This window comes from Condylura cristata, unplaced genomic scaffold (assembly GCF_000260355.1).
Source record: "Condylura cristata isolate star-nosed mole 26May11 unplaced genomic scaffold, ConCri1.0 scaffold00009, whole genome shotgun sequence".
Classification (NCBI taxonomy): Eukaryota; Metazoa; Chordata; class Mammalia; order Eulipotyphla; family Talpidae; genus Condylura; species Condylura cristata.
The window spans coordinates 27,876,766-27,897,542 of record NW_004567110.1 but is presented as its reverse complement, the minus strand read 5'-3'; the positions used below and the strand labels follow the sequence as shown (position 1 = coordinate 27,897,542).

The following is a 20,777-nucleotide window of genomic DNA, read 5'->3' as shown; positions in this document are numbered from 1 at the left end:
GGGTCAGGAGAGGTCTGCCACGCCATGCGGTCACCTCCGGGGCAGGCGGGAATCGAACTCATGCGGAAGTGGCTTTAGATTCTCAGTGCTGTGCTTTAACCCGCTGCGCCACCAGGGAGGGCCGCTTTTATCTTTATTAATGGCTCCTTTTTGCTTGACTCAGCTTCATTTCAGTGTTTTTGCCTTAACTTCTTGAGTTAGTGCTTAATTTACTTACATTTAAAGCAATGCATGTCTTTGATTATTGCATTAGTTATAAAAAATAGGCTTGATGTTAATGTATCTTCATAAAACCTTCTAAATGTACGCTGCAATAAAATCTTGGTTCTAAGAGTCAAAGACAAACCTTGAAAGCTGATCATAGATATGAGGCATCAACAAGGGGAGGGTTGAAAACAGGTAGGAGCATAAGGGACTATAAGTGAGAGAACTGCAGTGATCATACATGAGGGGAGAAATCATACATTGTACCAAAAAAAAAAATTAATTAAAAAAATTTTAAGGCCCACCCTTGTGGTGCAGCGGGTTAAAGCACAGCACTGAGAAGCTTAAGCCACTTCCGCATGAGTTCGATTCCCGCCTGCCCCAGAGGAGATCCACATGGCTTGGCAGACCTCTCCTGACCCGCCCGCTGCTCCCCTCAGCAGTGTACTTCGTCTATCTGCCTGTTCTGCTCCCCACTCTGTCTCTGGTGAAGCCTCTCACCCTCCGCATCTCTGGCCTGTACCCCAGTTCTATATGAATAAATAAATAAATCTTTAAAAAAAAAAATTTAAAACCTTGGTTTCTGCTTTTGGCCCAGCTGCATTTTGAGAGCAGTGTTAACAGTCCCAGTGGCCGTTTCACCCTATTTTTGTTGTTATTTTCTATCTTTATTTCACTGTGATCTAAGAATACAGTTTGTATTATTTCAACTTCCTGGAACTTAAGGATTTTTTTGGGGGGGGTATGGAAAATTATGATTGGCTTTTTAAAACGTTACACTAGAAAGTGTTTTCTGCTTTCTAAGATTTAGAGTTCATACTAGAACTGCGAGATCAAAATTAAGTATTCAGTTCCTCTATTTTTACACATTTTTTGGTCTACTTTTCTTCCACGAGTTAGGGAAGTCTCCTAGTCCTCTTATATAACTGTTGAGGTAGTTTAAAATTTTTTCGCGGATTTTTCCATTGCATATTAAACATGATGTTCTGGGGACTGTGCTCTTTTTAAACTCAGGGTAAATGACACATTCTTATGGCACTGCCCGCTTCTCTCCTGGTTTTTGACTTAGAGTAATAGCATGCCCTCCTGCTTTCTCTCACGTTCAGTGTGCGTTGCCTTGTTTTAGATGAAATGTAAGTATGAAGTCACACTATTTCACGGCCAGCAAGGCCCAGTCACAAAGTGCCAGTCCCCACAGCAGTGGAGCAGTTCCAGCTCCCCCAACTCCTTTAGTCTTCAGTTGCAAATGGGGCCATGTCTGGGGTGTGGGAGGAGGCCCTCAGGAGACAGGTAGCAGAATCCCTGCAGACTGGTAGGATCTAACTTGAGAATCTGTTTCAGCACCATCTTGGAATTTTTCTCTAAATCCAATTTAGGATTTTTTTAATTAGGTAAACTGATCTCATTTACATGCATGATCACAACTGGTAGTATGAACTTAAATGATAAAGAGAATAAAGTTCTCTTTATTTTCAGTGTTTTTCTATTGAAGGCATTTTCTCTCAGCTATTTGCTTGTGTTCTCAGTACCTATAGTTTGGAAGGAGACAAAGTTTCTTTTCTGTTCTTGTGAACGCAACATACCTGAATAAGGCATAGAGTAAAACTTTCTATAAGTGACTATCACAACCAACAGAAGGAGAAAACTAGTTAATGAAATGAAAACTCCAGCACCTCACTGACAGGTGGCTGCAGCCTGCCCCAATGGTATAACCTACAGTATTGTTGTCATAGAAAGATGAATAAACATTTTAAGAGAATTTCTAAATGATTAGTGAGGTTTAGCATTGATATGAGCCTATGGGGGGTGTGTGGGGGAGGGACGGTATCGATGTTAAGGTATATAGAAGGCATAGATTAAATTTTATAAATGTATACTGGGTTTATCTAAACACCAACTGTCAAGTCTTTCAAGGTACATCTGGAATGAAAATAGGTAGGTAAACAATGAATTAAAGACATGGCTGTTAAGGAAAATTGTACTTCTTATTTACATTAGCCATATGTTAACATTTTAAAAAAATGTCAACAGGATAGTTCTTGATTATGAACTCATGATACAAAAGCTTCAGTTGTGCTCATGCATTTGTTCCTCTTAATATTTTCAATTACTTACTGAGAAAGAAAACCCTCAAATTGTCAGAGAGCAAATAAAATTACCAAGAAGTAAAGATGTTTAAATACATTTTAAAATAATTAAATGTATGTCAAGTGCACCAATGAGCATGCAAAGAATAATTTGCATAACTTTCTTTCCAGAGAAGAGCTGAAAAATGGAAACAGTGAGAAAAATTTAGAATGCTCAGTATTTCCCTTCCAATCTCTTTTATGACTTAGCATGGCTAGATAAGAGAATTAGAAAACAAAAAGTGTCCTTACCTAGAAGTGCCACCAGGGTCAGCAGAATCAGAATGTGCTTCATTCCTTTTCTTTTAAGAAAGTATAGGAGAATGCAGAAAATTATTATTTCCAAAATCTGGAAATGAAAAAAAAAGTATAAATTACACTTCTTTTGGATTTTGCAAGTGTTGTGGATGGGAATTCCTAAGGGTAATTATACTTTGAGACAGTGTAAGCAGACTCAGCCTTCTAGCCCAGGTGCTGACATCACCTGCCTGCCACTGACACCCAACTCTACGTCTCCCATCCTACCTCCTGCAACTCCAGGCTCACGTATTCAACCGCACAATACGAAACGTGTCCACATGTGTGTGTAACAGCCCTATCACCTGCATATGGGCAACACCTAACTCCTGATCCTGTCTTCACAACCTGTTCCTCCTGCGGCCTTCACGCCTCACATTCCCATACACCCCGCTGTGCAAATCGAAAATGCTTCCCTTTCCCTCATTCCCTACTAGCCTCTGACAATCCTAATTCCTCTGATTTTACAACCATTTAGCCACCAAAGGAATTAACACAATTTGGATAATGAAAGATTTCAACCATATGATATACATATATGGGATTTATAATATATCAAATTTTATGTGTCCTCTAGCCAACCTGAGAAACAGCTGCACCAATACCACTGAAGTCTCTGGGCTGTTCCTCCTCTATGAACTTCTCAGGAAACACTGCACTGAATTTTGTGTCGGCCATGGGTGCACTGGCAGGTAGGTGGTGGAGAGCACTGGGTCTGGCAGGTGGAGTCTTCTTTTGTATCCTCTAGTATAATTATCCTGAGTGTGTTTACCATTTTCTAAAGCTCATCCCATTTCTTGGCACCTTCAAGTATCCCCTTCATTAGTTTTGCATGTCTGGACTCTGCACATGTGAAATCATACATACTGTTTTCACTTGTTTGCTTTTTTTCCATTATGCATTGTGTTTGTGAGATTCATCCAGGAGGATACATGTTGTGAAAATATAAATCAGATCTAGTCATTCCTGTGCTTAACCAGCCCAGAGCTTCTTATGCCATTAGGAATAAAATCCATACTCCCTCCAGGATTACCAAATTTGGTAGTTTTCTCTGATGTCTTATATGGTGCACTCCTGGATATGCCACTTTATGCCAGTCACAACTTCTATAGGGCGTCTTTCACGCTCAGGTCCACTGCTATTCTTGGCTTAATCCTGCCTTTGGGCCTTTGCACTGCCTTGGTGGGCCTGGAATGCTCTTTCCGTGATCTTTGCACAATGGTTCCTTCCACTCGCACACACAGCTGTCCCCTGAGAGGTCTTCCCTTACCACTTGGGTCTATCATTTGCTCACATTCCCGACTTCAGGCAGCTACTACAGAGCGTTTCGGCATCCCCCAGGGTACTTCCTGTTCGTATATGTCTCCCGAGCCAAGGCATCAGCTCTAAGAGGACATGTAATTTATCTGTCCTGCTCTATCTCCAGTGACACAATCATTCACTCTAAGGAATTAAATGAGGAAATGATATCTTAAATTTATCTGAACTTTCTAAAATAACAGACCTAATGTCTAATAAGCCAGTTGTTCAAACTATGAACTGACTGAATGTAAGATTTTCTTATCCTTAACAAAACTCTAGTGTAAGAAGTTTGAGTTCATAATTTTATTTTTGTTTTGTTTTGCAGCCCTTAAGGTAACCTAACATCATGCTTTTTCTTCAAAGAGATAGACCAGAGTCATAAATATGAATGTTCATTTTTCTGACATCAGAGAGGTGAAAGCGACCACCACTAGTTTTTTCTTAAAAATTACGAGAGTTGGCAACTTCACTATTTTCAGGACAGCATCTACTTACAGAGTCTTCCCTCCATCAGCATAAATCTCTGTGTCCATGCAAGGTTTTGCTTGTTTTGGCTTTTTAATCCTTTGTGGGCATGTAAAACAGCAGGACCACATTTTCCTCATTTAAAAACCTTTTCATCTAATATGGAAGATTAACTTATCCCTTAGTCTTCTTTTCCTGGGAAATTAGGCCAATTATTTTAACTTTGCCTTTCAGGACTTATGGCCAGTCTTTAATTTGATTGAGACACGCTATAAGAGCAATTAAACTCCTACCTCTTTGCCTTCCTGAAAGCTGCCATCAAACATTGGGTGTCCCAACCAATAGCCCCTGGGCTTGGTCTCCATCCACCGCAGGCTTCATTTTCTGATGCGATATAATTGCAAAAAACTCAGAGCAGTCTTCTAAACCACAGTATACATGGTCGCTGGGCAGAAAAGTTGTTCTTGCACTAACACAGCACATTTGCTATATATATTAGCATGCTGATTGCTCTTTTTGGGGTGAGGGTAGTTAAAAGTTCTAAAAATCATGTGATTCCCCCACCCCTGATTCTGTCTTTGTGATTTCAGTAAATAAAGCCTGTCTTCTCACTATTTGTGGAATGGCATGGCTGCACTGGGTTCTTTTTGTGATGGGTGGTCAAGGGGTTCCCGTGAATAAGATATTCAAGTAGCACGATCAGTGTTAATTTTTGTCAAATAACATTTACCTTGCTGAAAATATCAATAATAAAGCAGCTGTGATTTCTACTGGTTGCTGTGACCCAGGAAGAGGCAACTTTGCTGACTGTTAGCTCCGAAGTCAGAAGTAATAACACCTCCTACTGCATGTCTGCTCACCACATGTTCTGCTTGAACAAATCCATGCATTCTCACAACTTAAGGGGGTAGGTATATTATTATTTTAAAATAATTATTTGTTTATGCATACAGAACTGGGGTATATAGTCCAGGGGTGTAGGGGCAGTGAGAGGTTTCACTTAAGACAGAGTGGGGAGCAGAACATGCAGATCTACAAAATACCCTGCTGTGAGGGGAGCAGCAGGCGGGTTAGGAGAGGTCTGCCGTGCCATGTGGATCACTTCTTGGATGGGGACCAAACTCATTGAAGTGGCTTTAGCTTCTTAATGCTGTGCTTTAACCCACTGCACCACCAGGGAGGGCCCAGGTATATTATTATCCCCACTTTATAGATGACCCAGGCTCAGAGGTGTTAAGTGAAGCAGCACTGATAGGCAGATAATGGTTCCATGAAGATGCCCATATTCTACTCTCTGATGCTGTGCATAAGCTGCTTTCCATGGCAAAGGGACTTTGCAGATGTGATAAAGATTACATGCCTTGAGATGGGGGAGAGTATCCCAATTCTGAATTATCCAAGGGGGTCCAATGTTACCACACAACTCCTTAAAAGTTGAGAACCTTCCCAGCTCTGGCCAGAGAGCAGTAATCTGAACTAAGGAATGCTGGTGGCCTCTAGAAGTTGAAGCAAGCTAGGAAATTCTCCCCCAGAGGCACAGAAAGGAACACAGTCTGCCAATACCTTGATTTTAGTCCAATGGGACCAATGTTGGATTTCTGACCTTCAAAACTGGAAGAGAACAAATTTGTGTTGTTTTAAGTCATAAAGTTTGAGATGATTTGTTATGAAACAGGAAACTAGCTCAGGTTTTGGTACCTGAAACACTAAAAGACATGCTTTCTAGAGAACAGAATCTTCAGGATGGCTTTAACTTCCTGATTCCAGGTTTTCTGGGCTGCTTCTCTAAAGTTTACAGGCAATCGTTACTGTCTTTAAAGGTTTAAAAAAAAAAGGGGGGGGGTAGGGGGCTGCTGGCTCTTCATGAGATGATCTGACAAAAGATCTAGTCAAAATTTCACCACTGGATGTCCCATTTCTAGTTCCAAAGTCTGACCCCACAGCAAAATCGTCCTCTCTCAAGTTATTTTTGGAAAATAAAGCCTTTGCTAAGACTTTCTTGTCCAAAAGAAATGAGCTCTGCAAAGGTTCTTAAGAAAAGGATGAGATCCTCACGGGCCTGCTTTCATCATTTCTACAGGTATGTAGAAGGTATGGAGTGTGAACCCCCAGAGGCAAACTTCCCGGTTTTGAAGTCTGGCTGGGCCATTTAGTATTTATTGACATGTGGCCATGGTCCCTCCCTACCTCAGCTGCAGGGGATAACAGTGCCAGACACACTGGGCTGCTGTGCAGATACAGGACTGGACGCACAAGGAGCCTGAGTGCTGGCTCTGGTTTCCGCAGAATCCTGCCCTAAGTCAGGCCTGCAGGGGTTACTCACCTTCAGAAACAAAGCAAATGAACATCAGGCAACAGATACTGAGATTTTAACCAAAAGCCCCATCATTTTATCCCTTCAGGTTTTTGACACCTGTTGGTGGGTTTTGAAGCAAATTTGTAAGAATGTTGACTTAATAATCAGATTTCAGTACAGAATGACACCAAGTGGCAGGCTGGGCACCTGCTTCTGCTGATGTAATTTTTGGTCTGGTAAAGAGAAAATGAGCACCATGCAGGTTGTTTTGTGATGGATTCTATGTTCAGAAAAGAGATTTCAATTTGAATGGCCTGTAGGAAATTTTGGGCAAATCAGTTATAATGAAGCCTGCCAAAGAACATTAAGTCATTGAGGCGGAGGGCCAGGGGTTCTGCAGACCTGTATTGCTCAACAAAAAGTCCCTGGAGAAGAGGACCCATGCTCGTATAACCCTAGGCCTGCAGGATTAACACAATTAGGTATCCTGAAGGATGTCTAGCTTTTAACATGTTAACAGAGATGACGGATTTTTCTTAGGGAGCTATGTGATATAGCAACTCACCACACTAGTTTGACCTTGAAAACTCACTCTCTCACGCTTTTAGGCAAGCACCAGGTGGGCCTACCAAGGGCAAAAATACAGGCTAGGAAAGGCTGTTTAGGGGTGAGCAAAGGCACTCTTCTCTTTACTGGCTGGATGACCTCTGGCCTCTCAAATCCCCAAACAAGATGATTCTGGAAGGTTTCCACTTCCTGTAAGCCTTCTCTCATCTAGTAGAGGTAAATGCTATCTATCAGTCAGAAATATGTAGTGTATTTCCATAATCTTTCCTCCCTTCACACCTGTTATTAGAAATGTAAAACTTTATAGAGTTTTAAGTAATTTTACTCATTAAATAGTTATTTAATAGTTATTTTAGCAGTTCTGAAAGACAATTCAAGTATTGCTTATACCTGGTGTTGTACAAGAAAACAATTGGATGAATGGTACTTCAAAAAAGTCTAATTACTATAATTATGATCTTTGCAGTCATGAGTTGCAGAAAAAGGAAATATTAATTACTTAGCTATGTAACAGATTTAAAACCAAACCAGCTCAAAATCTAGATTGATAAGTTCTAAAGTCTTTAGAGATAGTCATATAATGGATTAAATTATAAACTAGTACTGATCGATTTCCCATGGTCTAATACAAAAAGTGTTATATACAAATGTGACTTCATTAAAAGTGTCTTTCATGCTATCCTATAAATATTTGCAGTTATTTACTTTTAATGACAGTTGCCTTAAAATATACTTTCATTTTACAGGAATATGATTTCTCTCAGGACTATAAAATTGTAGCTACAGGACTTCTCTGGTTGTATAGTAAGTTGAACGAGTAAGTGAACACAGAAATGGATGAATTTGTGTTTTCTACGGAAAATGGAAAAACACAGTTAACTTCAGTTTCTTGTGGAAATCTAAGGTAAGTTCTGCCTTTTTAAATAAGACAATGTTACTCATTCCAGAAATACATTTCATGCATGTTTAATCTCCAAAGATTCAATTTAAGGCTACTAATTTTCTGGTCACAAAGTATGTGATCCTTTTCTTACTGAATGAAGAATGAGATTGCCGTAGGCAATCTATAGTAATGTGTTGGTAGAATTTAAATACTCAACAAATCCTTTTAATGCTTATATTTGGTGAAAGCCAGAATAGCTAAAGGACTATTATGGCAGACAAGTAGGGACTCTAACAAGGAGGGTAGAGGGGAGAAGACTAATGTGAGTTGGGAAGGCCAATCCTAAAGGTTGATGGAGGGTCAGGAGTAAGGGGAGCTGCCAGTATAAAAGGAAGTTCAGGAGAGAAGAGATAAGGTCAGTTTTTTAAAAACTACATCTCGAGAAGTTACGGGACATCAGGTTGGGATGAATAATGGGCAAATGGAAGAGATCTGGCACATAAAAGGGGCCCAGGAAAGAAATGCAGAACTGGATTTGGAAATCTTTCTAAATGATGCAGGTGGGGTGGGAAATGAGATAATCTTAGAAAAACTCTGGAAGAGTGTGTAGCACGATTAGGCAAGAGTGGTACACTCTTGGTGGGTAACACCAAGAGCCTGGCCTCACCAAGTCAGAGCGGAAGATGAGAAACTGGGGAAACGGGTTGAGGACGCTAGACGAGAGAGAAGTAGACGGGCTATGCATAAATGGTGCACAGTGTTCACGAAAAATCAAGCCCACAACAGTAATTTCACATGGGGGACCTAGTGGGCTAAAGAGAGAGGAGCGTAAACAAAACTTAGAAAGTGGAGGAGAATTAGAATTTTTGTGGTGAGTGGAAGAAGTCAGATTAATTTTTTTCATCAGATGGGCTTTCGTATCTTTGTAAAATAAGAGAAAGGAGAAGACTGGGAGACTATAGACAGAAAAGAAGTATAACTGTTTTTCAGTGACCAGAATTATAAACCAGAGCGATAGACTTCTCGTCACATGGACAGGACTGCCTGGCAACACAGAAACACTGCATTGTCCTGTTGTAATAGCCACGACTGCCCTTAGTGCAAGTTCACCAACAAACAGGACCCTGCAAACACAATGCCATACTTCTAATAACTGTATATATAGGTTCACATTATCTTACCTGTGTTAATGGCAGAAGCTTGGTTCTGTGTGTTTTGACAACTTACTGAAATTCACATCTATTTTACCAACCTAGTTCTTAGTTAAATGTTCATACAGATATCAGTTTTCCTCTTATTACCTGCTTTTCCTAGGGTAATTCTTATTATCCTATCTAAATTAACTTCTATAACAAGTCACACATCAACCATTGCAGTGATATTCTTTGTATCAAGTAAAATATCCCAAGCAGTAGCTTCGTATTTCTGTATCGCTCATTCCACTTTTTATACATTTCTTAGTATTGCCTTATTGCGGTCTGTTCCTTCTCCAGATAATCTGTTGCACTGAGTACATTTTTGAAGAGGATATCTTGAATTAGGTTGATAAAGTAAAATGTATCTTAAGGTATTACTTTTACAATGGTGAGATTATGTTCATCCTGTAACATATGCATGTACCAGGGATCTAGATACTGTTGCTGCAGGAGTAGAATTCTTACCACATAGACCAGGAACTGCCAGCCAACAAAGTAATACTGCACCGTTCTTGCAGAGATGGTCTGAGTTATATTCGGAGCAAAGTTCACCAATAAATATGTTCCTGCAAATGCCAATGTCGTACCTTTAAATATGGAAAAGAAACCACGTTGAAAAGGGTTATTTAAGCTTTTCCTGTTAATGCAAACATTAAAGTAATGCTCAGTCTAAGTAAAGTGCTGACAGTTGCTCCATTAAAATGATTCATCAAACCAGCTCTAGGTTTAGCATCATGCAGACACTTGACGGCATTACCTTTAAAGGGGGATAAAGGCCAGGTACTAGGTGGGACAGGATATAACTTCTGATTTTTTTCCCTGTCATTCCAGATGAATCCTGGGCTTTTCAAAGAAGTTTCCCCCAAAGTTGGAGAAGATAAGGACACATGCATATGGAGATGAAAATGCATCCAAGCACCCATTTTCACATGGCTGGAGGGAGGAGGAGAGGAAGGAAAGCCAGGAGAGTGAGGGGAGAGGGGAGGAAGGAAGGGGAGGGGTGGGGCTGAGGGAGGAGGGGAGGTGAAGGAAAGGGAAGAGGGTGGAAGAGGGAGGGTAAGGAAGGTGGGAGGGAGAAGGTAAGAATGAATGGAGGAGGGAAGGAGTAGTGCAAGGAAGATGGAGGAGGAGGGAGCAATAAGACAGAGGAGAGGAGGAATAGGGTGTGAGGAAGGGGAAGGGAAAAGAGGAGGTAAGGATGGAGGGAGAAGGAGGTGGGAGGAAGGAGGGAAATGAAGATGGGGAGGGAGAGAGGGAAAGAAGGGAGAGAGAAATAGGGAGGGGAGGAACAGTGAAAGTGGGAGGAGGGAAAAGAGGGGAGAGTAGGTTGGGGAAAGGGTAGGTGAGAAAAGACGGAGGAGGGACAGAGAGACAGGGTAGAGGGGATGTGATTAGAGGAGTTTAGAGCTGGAGGGAGAGGAGGGAAACCCACCTGGATGCTGAAGGCCAACATAACTCAGGTTAAAAGGCTGGAACACTGCCCCAGAAGCTAACGGGACCCACGGGAAGCATGGACGTCATACTCAACTCAGACAAAATTTCTACTGATGAAATGGTGACAAGGCACAGAGATGGACACTACCAGTGAAGTTAAAGCAGTCCCTGAACCTCCGAGACCAACACAGACTACATTAGGAAGGACTCGAAGGGGATGGCAAGTGAGGTGGTTTGACGGAGAGGGCAAGTCTGCTCACGCCAGCCTGCCAGGGGAGGGGCGAGCAGAGTGAGGGGTACATGCAGTGGAATATTACTCAGCGACAGAAAAATGACTTCCTGCCATCTGTACAGCGCTGATGGACTTGAGGGGCAGTATAGTTAAGACCAAATTAGTGGCTCCTGGGAGGAAACACAGTCAATTGTATGGAGAAGGACAGGTTTGGACTTTATTTTTCTCTGTGTGTTTTGTTCATTTGCTTTACTTCATGAATGCATGTCCTCGTGCTAATCTCTGTATGGCTGTAATTTTAGCGTATGTGCTGCCAAAGCAAGCACAAATTTGGACTTTTGTGGTCAACTTAATGTAGTCTTTATGAAGATGTTAATTTATGATGCACACCTGAAACTCATGCTAGAATGTAATAGTCAATAAAATTATTTCAATAAATTCATGGTAATGGAAAAGCTAGATCTTTAATTTTGTCATGCGTTTATTTAACATCTCTCAGCAATGTTTTTTTCTGTTGTAAAGTGAGCATCTATTATCTTATTTTCAGTTTTACTTTATCTTAAGGAATATTTTCATCATGTTTAGAGGTTATCTTAACTTTTGCATTAAATACACACACACGTAGTGAGATGTATGAGCTAGCAGACTTGCTATTGCCATCGCATGTAACAGTAACTATGTCAAAAAGCTTTACTTTGAGATTTAAATAACTTGCATGACAAGTGTTTTATGTGAGATTCAAATGAAAAATTAAATCAGTCTTGTAATTATTGGAAGTAGCAGAATTACCCAACAGCACTTACCGAATTCAGGAAAATCCTTAAGACTAAAGATTGTAATCAGTTATTTGCAATATTCCCAACTTTGCTAAAAGCTACAGATCCTCAGTTTTTAGAGACACAATTTCTGCCATTCTTATCCTTTATGACTTGATCTAGGATGGTAGTCCTAGGTTCTGTTTAAATTAATTACAAGTAACTTAAACTCCCCCTCTTTAATTCCTTAAGCTATCATCAACTTGATAAAATACAACTTTGGAAGCAAAGGTAAAATATGTAATTTCTCTTAACTCCTCCAGGATTTGGAAATTCAGTATTCTTATTTTCATGGCAATGTAGTCATTTGTGCAAGTTCAGTAAAAATCTGTTCCTTTTACAGTAAGACATAACTGGAAATATGGGTATATTACTAACACTGATTAGGATGTCATAGTTGAAGATGATCATATTTAAGGAATTAAGATTGACTTATGGAGCTGATATAGCCCCTTGAAAAAGCTGTTGGTTTCCAGCAACCTTACCAGGTGACAAAGAAGGTCACATCTTGGTAGAATCAGGTATCTCAAAATATTTTGGGAACCTCTAAAAAGAGAATTAACAAAATGTATAGGTACTGTAGAAAATGTCTGATGGTAAGATTATGCATGGCTTCTGAGTTCTAAGAAACTTTTAAGAGCTCAATCTGAGATTCCACATGAAAAAAAATCCCACAGTTATCACTATTCCTTATGTATTTATATATAAAATTTATTGAAAAGAGGTTATAATTTTCTTTGATAAAAATGAGGGTGAGGCCCTCCCTAGTGGCGCAGTGGGTTAAAATACAGCACTAAGAAGCTAAAGCCACTTCTCATGAGTTCGATCCCCGCCTGCCCTGGAGGTGACCACATGGCACGGCAGACCTCTCCTGACCCGCCCGCTGCTCCCCCTCAGCAGTGGACTTCGTCGCTCTGCCTGTTCTGCTCCCCACTCTGTATCTGGTGAAGCCTCTCACCGCCCCTGCACCTTTGGCCTGTACCCGTTTTGTATGCACAAATAAATAAAATCTTAAAAAAAAAAGAGGGTGAACATGTAGAAAAAAATTGTTTCAATAATACACCTTGATGGAAATTAACTAGTGCCATTGTCTTAATATTCCTAAACTGGGCTAGATCCTGAATTCTTCTAACTTCCTCCAATATCTATTTATAACCTTCCAAATTAATGTTTCCAGTTTTTTTCCCTTCCTTTTGCCTAGAAATCATTGAACACTAACCATACCTTTTTCTGAAAACAGACACTTCCCAAAGACACAACTCCTATGTGGACAACTTTCATGCCTGTTGTATGTCATTCAGAAAGTTTAACCAGAACATCCATGACATCCTCAGAAACAGTCAAACTATAAAAGGTGCTTTAAACCCAGTATCTAAAAATCTTCAACAGGATTCCCTTAACACTCAGATTGGGCTTATAATCTACTCTATGACTCATTAAAAATTTTTTTTTCCCAAAGAAGTTCCTCTTATTCAACACCTGATTGCTTGTAAGACATAAGCCTAACCCTAGAAGTCCACAGTGAGGCCATCTCCTCAAATTGGAAATAGCTGCTTAATTGAACTGACCTATTCCCTGGGTTAAGGGACTGTTTCAATGATATGTAGAACAAATTACTCAGTTTTTAATATATGAAATGTTCAGGGAAGTTTCAGAGAAGGGAATTGCTGGGGTTCAGGCTGCCCTAAAAAGTGCCAAAATGGCATAGGTACTATTTTGGGCTAAGCTTTCCGGGAAACACAAGATGGAAAAATGATATTCCATGTCTCCTACAAGTAGGATAAATCTATGTGAATAATGCTCTCCTAGAAGGAGACATCACAGCAAAGTTTCATGGGCTTGTTTCTCCTGAGTAAATAAGCTCTACTTAGCTTACTTTATAAATTACTGTCCAAACCAAAAATTTCAAGAATTTGTCTAAAAAGTATTTAAGCATGTTGCTCTGTTTACATCAGATTCCATATTCATGTGGCATCTCCATGTGCATGAAATTAAATTTGTCTTTTTCTCCTGTTAATCTGTCTTGTGTCAATTTAATTATTTTCCAGCTATAAGGACCCACAAGGACAGAAAAAGATTTTTTTCCCCTCCTGAATACACTGTAGATCTACGTATGCAATTCTTCCTCATGTGACATCTGGTTTGCCAGACCACCTTTTTCCTTAACTAAAAACTGGAATACTCTTGAATTTTGTCCCTAGTTCCTGGCTGGATGTCAACCAGTGTTAACTGCTATTTTCTAGATTCTGAAATAAGGATTGACCTGAATTTTGACAGACTTAAGAGCTTGGTGGGTTTTGTCTTGTTTTTAATATTGAGCTAACCTAACACTAACCAGACTGCTGTCTGATTCTCTTGGTCCCTGCAATATATCTCCTTATCAGTGGGAGTCCATTATTGATATTTAGGGACACCAGTATTAATATACTCAGGATAAATTGGACTCCTTAATACCAAAGCATTTGGAATGATTTACTTTTAGTACAGATTCCTCAGACTTATGGCAGCTAAATCTTAAAGGAGCCCTGGATGGGAATCTCAATAATGTAATCAATCCAAATAGTCTTGAACAACAGAAAGCTTCCCATTCTTGAGTCAGCTTTGAAAGTGAAAGAGTCAATCTGTTCTCCAACCAGAAATGACAATTTGTTTGGCTAGATTACTGTTCTAGATACTTGAAATAAACCAAGCCAAACTCAAGTGTGGAAGAAGGAAGGAAGGACGTGGTTTTCATTTCACTATTAAAATTTCTTGAAATTCTATCTGAGGAAACCATTTATAGGTGACTTGAAGTAATTAAGTTACTGGTCTCTGGAGTGCTGATGAACTGTCATTTTTATTTCTATGATGACACTATCTGGACCTAAATCAAGTAGGATTTCACAGACTATTAGATTCAGTACTTTTGATGACTAAGGAAGAAGTGAGGTGGGAAATACTATAGTTCTTGGCTGACTGACGGAGAGAGAAACAAGTATTTTTTTTAAAGGGAAAAATGATCATTAAAGTTATTCAAAATTATGAATCCACTAAGATTCAGAGCACAGTACAAAGCTTGTCATTGAGTTAATAATAGTTGGCGATTCCTTGCAGACACAGTTTTGTGAGGTCATTTTTTGAGGCTAGTAGTGAAAAGCTTCATCGCCAAAGAGCAACATTTGGCAATAAATTAGTTCAGCTTGTTTCCACATGGCCCTCAAATCTTCATTTGTTCCATCATGAAAAACAAACTTTCATTTGCTTGAAGCAGGGAAAAATAAATGATTTTCTTTTGCACATTTTGACAATTTAATTTTTAGCATGCTTACATACTAATCATTAAAAAAAAAAAATTCCACTAACTCCTCTTTTGTCTGTTAAGCTTTAGCCTCTAAAGAAAAAAAATGCATTTTTAGCTTTTAACAGAAAGAGCCAGATTTTATCAAGGCAGCAACAGTCCAGGCCCAAAGAAAAATATATGTGACAACACATTATGAGTGAGGTGGGGAAAATGGCCTTTTCTGAGTATGAAGTGGATTAATATGCCTCAGATAACAACAACCTTATGGTATCGCTGTTGGAGGAGGCATGGTTGTGGAAAAGGTGACTGATCCCATTGGTAAGAACTATCACTTTTAATGATGACATTGGTGATATAACCCTATCAAAAATCATTAAGTTAGGAGGCAAAAAAACCAAAACCAAAGCTAATTAGAGTTGTTGGAAAGAGTACCTGGTTTACTATAGTTCCTATATATATGGTAATCAGGGTTTCTGCTGATAAGCCAGTAAAGTGTGGTGGGTGGTGGGTGGAGCAGTAATGATAATAATAGCTACCATGATTGAACACTTTTTAAGTGGTAGTCCTTGTTCTGAGAATTGGATATACCTAACCTCACTTAATTCTCTGAAGTAGGTAATATTATCTTTATTTTAAATGTGAAAAAATTGAGGTTTAAAGAGATTAACTTTACAAAGGTCACACAATTCTCTGATGCTAGAGAGACCTTCAACTATTATGCTAGAGCTGTATCAAACTGCTATTAAGAGGATGCTGGTTCATCACTTACTATTTATATGGCCTTGGGCAAATTATTTGACCTCCCTGAGTATCAGTTCTATAAACAGGCTATTCCTATTATTTAAATAAGATAATTCGTGTAGGACACTTAGTACCCCTAAAGAGTACATATTTGTTAGTTATTATTAAGATAAGAATGATTAGCTGATAATCAAATAATTAATAGAGATTTTTTGGTGTGTGTGTATGTTTTACTACTTTGATCACAGAAATGATGACCTTTATATTGCAGTTCCATGTAGCCATCAAAACTGATTCAAATGTTACCAATGCTATAAAAAAATTCTCTCTGAGCCTCCCAGTCATAGTTATCTCTCTTCAGTGCTAAGCCAGTGATTATGAACTGGGGGTAACTTTGCCCAGGAGGACACTTGGAAATGTTTGAAAACATTTTTTACTATCATACAGCGACAGCAGATGTTAGTGGCATTTAGTGAGTAAAGCCAAGGAGGCTATTACTAAATATCAACACATAGGACAGTCCCCCACAACAAATAATTATGTCCTAAAATAATCAGCAGTGCTTAGGTTGGGAAACCCTGTACTAAACTAAAGGCTTAAGGTATTTTTATGCCTTGATAAGAATTAGTTATGTATTTCACCATTATTTGGAGGCAGGGATTCAGTCTTGACTATCTTTTTACACTGAATTCAAATCACTACCAAGTCTTTCTTTATATCCATCTCTTTTACCTCAATAAACACCTTAGATTAATTAAAACATGAATTAACCAATAACTACAAAAGATAAAAACAGACATGCTAAATGAGAAAAATAATGTGAGAACTAATTTTTAAAATTTCTACCACCCATACCTTGCTCACTCTCATTTCTGATTCCATACAACTACCCCAAGTGACTCTGTAAGCCTTAGTATATTTTTTCATTGGACATAGAACAATATAACAGTTGAAAATAAACAATTCACATATGAATGTATATGGAAAAATGTTTTAACCATGCAAAATTTGACAATGTCAACTACAAACTTAACCAGCAGAATCAAACCACAAAGGAAAAGAAAGAGCAAAGACATTTTCAAGAAATGAGGCTCCAGCGAAACATGATCAGGGAAGACAAATGCTCGCATACCAAAACTGGTGTCTCAGTTAAAGCTCAGCTTTTTAAAATGTGATCTCCTTGGAAGCGAGGAGACACTGCTTTATTTAAAGTGCCTAAAGTGTCTGTATTCATTATCATATGTCAGCAACAATTCAAACAGGATTTTGTCAAGGAAGAAAATATGAATTTCTGTATTTTTTTCTCACCAATGGTATTTCCAACACCAAGTGGAAGGTTATTACACTGTAGGATGACTTTGCAGTGTAACAAATCTTGCTCACACCCAGGAAGGCTACTGTTACTATCCACTAATCGCTGTACCTCTAAATAAAACTTTGAAGAGCTATGTTCTGCGTTACTTGCAGAAAAAGCTAATATAAATTAGGTAGTTAATTGGTGCATCTAATTTCTGTGTGTGGCTTTCATTTTTATGCAGTACTCTCACATAATAACCTAACAAATATGTCCTTTGAAGTGGAATACTCTATTAGTTAACACAGATGTTTTCTTGAATTTTATTATGCTCATAAAAATTTCATAACATTCATAATAATAATACTATAAAATAATAATTTGCTGTGGTCAATAGCATGGGTAGTGGGAATAATGAAAATGGAAGTATTTCCCATGAAAGAGTGGATGGCGGCTCTAAGACAGAATAATGGTCACTTCTAAATGAGATTATTTCTATTTCAGTAATTGGTTCGCAGTTTGTAAACACATATTTTATGGATAATATTATTTATTTCCTGATCAAGCAATGCTATAATTAGATGAATTAAAGAATTACTCACCCAGTAGATCTGAGGCTCTCAAATTTTCTTTCAGAAACATAACAGAAATTATGGCACTACCTAGAAAGAAAGTGGCCATTAGTGGTATTTGCAATATAAAAACATGTATTATGCAAAGTCATTTCAAAGGAGTTAAGCAATTTATGCATTATGCCTGCCTAGCTGTGTCTTGCTCAGACACCATGCAGTGTGGCTGTTAAAATGAATTTTCTCTCTTTGTTACTCCTTAGTGATGTGACATGGAAACTGGTGTGGTTTACAAAGGACCGAGGACAATGCCTGTTGTAGTGCCCAGTTTACAGTGAGGGCTCAATATAAGTTTACTAAATGACTAAATGAATAAATGGGGGAAAAGAAGGCAGAAATGGAAGGAAAGGCAGAAAGAGAAGAAATGATGTAATGAAATCTTAACTTTAAATATATCCCAAATGGAAATACATTATATCCTATCATCTGCTCCTCCTATGATCTCTATTCCTACTCCTGTTCTACTGAGTACCAGAATCCTAGATCTCCTCTGAGTATCTTTTCTTCTTCTCACAGTACACAGACAACAGCTTCCTGGGTCTCTTTGTACTTCACTATCTGTCCTCCTCCACAGCACTCCACAGTAACTGTCCAGCTCAGCCCAGCTTCACCTGTGGCTTAGACCATTGTAACGTCCCCTTCCTCCCAGGAAGACCAAAGTAGTTTTTCTAAAATGCAAATTTAATAATAACCCACAGCTTTAGAATCTCTTAATGGCATCCTATTATCTACGGGACGAAAGTCAAACTCCTGAACATAACATTCAGGGACAACCATAATATACTTTTTCCTCCTACACACTGGTTTGGTCTTTTCCATATTCTATGCCCACTCTCAAAGAAGCATAATTCCCTAAATCATGACCATTTAGTTTCATGCTCAAGGACTTTTGTACTTGTGATTATTCCCTCTGTAAGTCTGCCTCTATCCTCTCTACCAGTTCCAGACTCACCCTCACCTCTGGATTTCCCAGGTGGAACCAGTAACCCCGCTCCTATGTATGATTACTCCCATAATAGAGCGTTTATCACACTAAGATTATTTGCCAGTCTTGCCCAAAGAACTATCAGTTTCTTTTATTCTGAGACAGGTCTTATTCTTCTATGCTCCCCAGTAATGGTGAGTACTTAGTATATAAACAAGAGAATGTTTGCAGGATCTGTGTCTGGCATTTGCTGACCTTCCTGATGTTTAAACTCTTTCTTCCTCCCGATGCTAGTGAATTCTCATGGTCATAACTGGGCTGTGGTCTGCTGCTAGGGCCTCTGGCTAGCTGGAAAGCTGAAACTCTGAGTTGTTCTTATGGAGCTATCCCTGTGAGAATAGGGCGTGGAAAACTACAAACTTGCAATAATACAAAAAATACACAACAGGCAGTTCTGCCTGCCTGTGACTATGCAGGTGACTCTCTTTTCCTTTTCCTAATAAACCTGTGCTTTTACAGTGTAAAAAAAAAAGTATAGCATACTTTGTGTTTTACATTTTAAATACAGACCACTACCTGTGTATTTTTAATTTTCCTTTTTAAAAATGAAAATACAGGACAGAAAAATCGTCAGAAAAGTTTCTTCAGAAAAGAATCTTATAGAGAAAACTGAAGTTAATACATTAGCATTTATTCCCTTCAGATAAAATCAAATTATAATGCAAAATTTCTTTTTTTGGTTTCCTTAGTTGATATATTGTAATTCCTTCATAAGTAAAAAGGAACTTCATAAATAAAATTTTAATGAGTTTGGAATAATAACCTGTTAAATCTGAATATAACTGTATCTGATATTCTTGGTAACTGACTTAAAACAAAGTAACATATTCACATCAGAATCCTTATTCAAGATAAGATGGGATCCTCATATATTTTCTCCAGCTTTCTTTCAATTTGGCTCTCTCTCAAGTTGAGCTATGTCTTTGCAAAAATTTTCTGGCATTTTATTGGAATGGTTTCACACTAAATTAAATAGCATGGGGAATGTCCAGTAAGCATGAATTTGATGGGATGGTATGGCTTCAAAACCTTTAAGCTATGTATTCTGTAGATAAGTTAATGAGCTTGACACAGATATAAACATATATGAAAATTTTGATTTCACATTTGGGTCAACATAATCACTGACTGCCTGTGAAATTGTGTAGGGAATGTTTCCAAGTGAAGAGACATCAATTAACAATAAAAAATAGGTGAAGTGTTGCTAAACTAACACATACCAAATACATTCCACTATAGCAATCTTTGAGGTGACTCTTCCACAGAACACATTCTAATAGGCAGTCACTGCTACATGGAATGCGGAAATCTTAAGAGCTAACAGGAGCCAGAGATAATCTACTCCAGGTCCTAAACTTTGTAACTGGGAAACTGAGATCCAAAGAGGTTGTCTGTTTACTCATTGCATTGATTCATTTAACAAACATTACAGTGGAGTTGGAATCTGCACCTGTATTTCCTTATTTTGAGTCTAGAGGTCTTTCTAGTATGAGACACTCCATTGGCTCCCTTGAAGAAGGACATCAGTTTATATTCTTTTGTTGATAAGCCAGTTTCATAAATAATTTCACTTTTAGAAGGAAGAGCAGGAAAGTACTGTACAGGAGGCAATTTTATAGCTAAAAACAATAGGATATGACTGTAATAATAAACTTCAAAAATTCTATCTGTATCAATTATAACAACTGTTATAAAATTTATGGTTATAAAATATAAATACGCTACTTTTACTCTCTACATTCATACTTCTGATGCAATTTTATACTTACTTTTTTCAGTTTTAAGAGAATATGAGTTTTTCTATAGAATTCTGAGATAGGAAAATGAGATTTTTAGTTTTATTTATCAAGTAAAGTAATAAAAAGGAATTTTCTAATAATATATATATATATATATATATATATATATATATATATATATACTCGTACTTCATTTATTTAAGAGAATATGAGTTTTTCTATAGAATTCTGAGATAGGAAAATGAGATTTTTAGTTTTATTTATCAAGTAAAGTAATAAAAAGGAATTTTCT

The 20,777-nt window shown here is 38.3% G+C and overlaps 1 protein-coding gene across 1 annotated transcript in view; it reads right to left on the bottom strand.

The window, feature by feature from the left end:
* Positions 1-20,777, bottom strand: part of NIPAL2 (NIPA-like domain containing 2) — a 74,360-nt gene that overhangs the window by 12,093 nt on the left and 41,490 nt on the right. Inside the window, exons 4-6 of the mRNA XM_004680010.2 lie at positions 17,735-17,794; positions 9,802-9,923; positions 2,583-2,679 (exon numbers count right to left, since the gene is read on the bottom strand). Of these exons, the coding sequence (XP_004680067.1) occupies positions 2,583-2,679; positions 9,802-9,923; positions 17,735-17,794 (279 nt within the window). The remainder of the gene's footprint in view (positions 1-2,582; positions 2,680-9,801; positions 9,924-17,734; positions 17,795-20,777) is intronic.